The sequence below is a fragment of the Carlito syrichta genome, unplaced genomic scaffold (assembly GCF_000164805.1).
Source record: "Carlito syrichta isolate Samal-C Ts95f unplaced genomic scaffold, Tarsius_syrichta-2.0.1 Scaffold126443, whole genome shotgun sequence".
Classification (NCBI taxonomy): Eukaryota; Metazoa; Chordata; class Mammalia; order Primates; family Tarsiidae; genus Carlito; species Carlito syrichta.
In genome coordinates, this window is record NW_007070539.1 from 37 (window position 1) to 4,260 (window position 4,224).

At 48.7% G+C, this 4,224-nt stretch overlaps 1 protein-coding gene across 1 annotated transcript in view; it reads left to right on the forward strand.

The window, feature by feature from the left end:
* Nucleotides 1-263: 263 nt before the first annotated feature.
* The window catches only part of LOC103250032 (pleckstrin homology domain-containing family B member 2-like), a gene marked incomplete at both ends in the record, with an annotated part of 6,940 nt that continues 2,979 nt past the window's right edge, over nucleotides 264-4,224 (forward strand). The window contains 2 exons of the mRNA XM_008048623.1: nucleotides 264-443; nucleotides 1,051-1,153. Of these exons, the coding sequence (XP_008046814.1) occupies nucleotides 264-443; nucleotides 1,051-1,153 (283 nt within the window). The remainder of the gene's footprint in view (nucleotides 444-1,050; nucleotides 1,154-4,224) is intronic.

Sequence of the window (4,224 nt, forward strand, 5' to 3'; positions counted from 1 at the left end):
GTAGAGATGAGGTCTCGCTGCCCAGGCGGGTCTCGAACCTGCGGGCTCAGGCCATCCACTCACCTCAGCCTCCCAAAGGCGCGGGATGACAGGCTGAGCCACCGAGCCCGGCTGGTCTTTACTTTTTATTTGTGTTTTTAGTGGAGACAGGGTCTTGCTATGTTGCCTAGGCTGGCCTCAAATTCCTGCTCTCAAGTGATCCCATAGTGCTGGGATAACATGCATGCAGGCTGCTGTACCTGGCTGAGACCTTGTCTCTAAAGAAAGCCAACTATCCCGTTTTTTTTCAGGCACTATTTTGAAGCGCTGGAAGAAGAATTGGTTTGACCTGTGGTCAGACGGTCACCTCATCTATTATGACGACCAGACCCGGCAGAGTGTTGAAGATAAGGTCCATATGCCAGTGGACTGCATCAATATCCGCGCGGGGCAGGAATGTCGGGGTAAGCCGGCCTCCTAGGCCCGCTTTGGTCATCGTCCTTCCTCGTTCCCGGCGGGAGCTGCGTCCTCCTCCTCACCATTTCACTGGTTCTGCTCTCGTGGACGGCCAGAGGGGTTTTCTCAGGGAGGGGTGCAGGGCAGTCCCAGGCACCCAGGTTATGAGCCAGATAGTTGGGGCAAATCAGTGTCTCATCTGGCTTGGACCCATCGGCCGTGTCCCTTCCTCTCGTGGAGAGGGAGCCAGGTGCTGGAAACCTCAAGAAGAACGGGGCCACCCTAGATGCCAGTTTCTGAGTAAAAAATACCCAGAAACTTTGATGGCAACTCCAGTCAGTTTCTTAGAAACCGGGGTGTGTCATGGTTTCCTGAAGTTAGTCATCCTTTACATTCATTTCAAAGGGATGCGTTTTGTGGAAGTCTTCTGGGCAGCTGGTCTTGCCAGTCAGGCTAGCTGTGTTCTTCCTGACTTCTTGGTCAGGCAGAGTGTTCTTTCTGAGATGTAGCACTTGACGTGTTATCTAGTTCTTTGCTTATCTCAGCTGTTAGGCCTTCCAATATGTCAGCAGAAAACCTGAAAAAAAATCCCTTTATTCTGCTTGTTTTTCATAGATATTCAGCCTCCAGATGGGAAGTCAAAAGACTGTATGCTGCAAATTGTTTGCCGAGATGGGAAAACGATCAGTCTTTGTGCAGAAAGCACAGATGACTGTTTGTAAGTTTGGGTTCCTTATATGCTTAATTTTAGAAGTATGGGTAATTATCAGGAAGGGGACATAATGGAAGCGGAACTTTCCAACAGGCCGCAGAATGTGTGAGAAATGCACGGGGCTTTTCCTGGTCCTCACGTCTACCTTTGCCCGGCTGCAGGTCCCCACCATGGTGACTGTGGCAGAAGTCATCTGTCTCTTTGTGCCCTCTTTTTCACTGTCAGAGTCACACTGGGTAATGAGCAGAGTTGAGTGGTTTCTTAAATCTTGCTCTTCTTACACAGACTGTCTTTGGGAAGCACCCACATCTGTGTCGTGCAGGTGTTTCGTTCTCTAGTTGTTACTTTGCCTGCCATCTCTGAAGTAGGGAATGGGGAAGACCAACCTTATTACTCCTCAGCCTGTTAACTTTGGCCTTGATGTTGGCTCAGAATCTTGAAAACACTGGCTGTGTGGGGAGAAGAGAAGGGTTTTTCTGTTCACTTTGTATCATTTCAGCCGGTGTTGATAGCATCAGCCCCTTGACTCCAGGTGTTCTAGTAGTTGGGAGGCTGGTTATCATAGATTGAGCTGGCCTTGGCTTTCATAGCTGGAGGGCAAATACTCAGAAGAGATTAGTAAGGAGGAACTTGCTGGGGGTTGGAGGGATTGTCAAGAAACTTGACAATCTTTGGAAACTGGTGTGTTTCTGGAAAGCACGACAGAGTTAAGCACTGGTTTCCGCTATGAGTGAATTCACTGCATGTTGGCTTTTTACCCTTTCAAGTGACTGGATGAGTTCATTAAATCTTGCCACCCTGCAGTCTGAAGTGATGCTAACTGAGAGTGTCCGAGAACTTTGGCCCAGGAAAGCCCTCTGCACACATGAGGTCCCTTGGGACCTCAGCAGCGGAGAAAGCTTCTCCTGGGCGTGCCATTCTAGGGCCCTGGACGGCATCAGACGCACTCACAGAAGGTGGAGGGTTCTCTGGCTGGTGCGGTGAGCCCCAGCAGGAGGCATTAAAGCCGTATGCTCAGAAGAGCGTGTGGGACCCAGGCTTCTCACAAAGGACCTACTTAGTCCCAGCAGAGATTTCCTCCGCTTCCAGCCCTGCTCCCGGAGATGACAGAACAGTGACTGAGGGTCACAATTCGCCATCAAACTGTTGTTGGTGGGGAGCAGAGTGGAACTGCCAGTTAGTGCCAGGCTAGGCAGGAAGGGAGTGGAGGAGAAACAGCTCGCACTCCATCAGAGCAAATGGAAGTTTTAGATGCCACTTCCCATGTAAAGCGTGAACAGGAGTCCTGTAAAGAAACAGGGGCAACTGTGCACATAAGCCATAGAGGGAAAGTAAGCCAAGGAACACTCGAGCCTCAGAAAAAGCTTCTAGTCCGGAGGACACTAAACCCAAGGAGCAGAAGCAAGCTTTCAAGGCTGCTTCCCTGGCTGCCGTATTTCGGATGATATCCCCAGCCCCCTGCCCCAGACACACTCACCACCTGTCACTGTTATCTTGCTTGGCATCTCCTTTCACTAGAATAGATGCTGTGCAGGGCAGGGATGCAGGTTTCTTTTGTGCCCTTTTTTTGTTTGTTTTTTGTTTTGAGTTGGAGTCTCACTCGGTCACCCAGATTGGAGTGCAGTGGCCGCTGCCGGCCACCGCAACCTCGCCTGCTGGGCTCCGGAGATCCTTCCACCTCAGCCTTGGGAGTAGCTGGAATTACAGGCACGCGCTACCACGCCCGGCTGATTTTTTGATTTATTGTAGATATGAGGTCTCCCTGCCCAGGCGGGTCTCGAACCTGAGGGCTCAGGCAATCCACTCACCTCAGCCTCCAAAAGGCGCGGGATTACAGGCTGAGCCACCGAGCCCGGCTTCTTTTGTGCCCTTGTATGTCTATATGCTAGAAGGCCTGTCACTGTCAAGTGGTACCGTTCACATTATATAGAACATAAATGGCCTTCCCTGGCACACAGTCACTGGTGTGGAGGAGAGACTGTAGCGACTCTCAGTAACAGCCAGGGACAAAGCTGAAAAGGTTTGGAGAAAAGATCAGAACTGTGTTAGAAGGACTAGAAGAGTTTAGAAAGATTATTGATGTCCGGAAAGTACAGAACCCAAAAAGAGGTATTTAGACATTCAGTGCAAGGCTGAGCACGGTGGTTGAAGCCTGTAATCACAGCACTTTGGGAGGCCGAGGCAAGAGGATGACTTGAACCCCGCGGGCTCGAGACCAGCCGGAACAACTTGGTGCAACCTCATCTCTACAATAAATCAAAAAATTAGCTGGGCGTGGTGATGTGTGCCTCTAGTTCCAGCTACTTGAAAGGCTGAGGCGGAAGGATCGCGGGAGCCCAGCAGGTTGAGGCTGCGGTGGCCGGGAGCGGCCACTGTACTCCAGTCTGGGTGACAGAGTGAGACTTCAACTCAAAAACTAAAAAAGAAAAAGAAAACAAAAAAGAAAAGAAATGCAGTGCAAGAAAACTGTTCTAAATTAACAGAACTGAATGTGTAGACCAAAGGCTGTAGACTCTCTCACTTGAAATGACCACAAAGTCCATGTGAGACAGAGAAATGATCCAACATGATTCCCTTTAGCAAAATTAATGACAGTGGTACACCACATAGAAAATCTTTTGGGGAATTTTGCAAATGTAGCTGCATTCTTTAGAAAGCCAGAACATTTGAAAATAAATGAGCCAATTTTTCAACTCAAGGAGATGGTAAAGTGAGAATAGCATATAAATGGAATTAATAAGATGACAGAAGAGGGACGGCGTCAGTAAGAAAAGTCAGGGGCAAGGGAGGAGGGCACTAGAGACTGCTCTTTTTGCTGTCTGGCTAAAAACCTGTAAGATTTAAGATTCGGTTAACTAGTCTTTGTGAGCATACAGGAGAAAGTTGGTAGATGTATTTGGATCTTTTGCAGGGACATTGGTTTGCACCCACTGAAATTATGTTTATATGCTTTAAGCTAGCGGTTTCATACTGTTTGGAATTTGTCCTATGGGAATGTTTACACAAAGGTGCAAAGGTAGTAAGAATGTTAATGTAATGTTCTTTTTTTTTTTTTTGAGTTGGAGTCTCACTCTGTC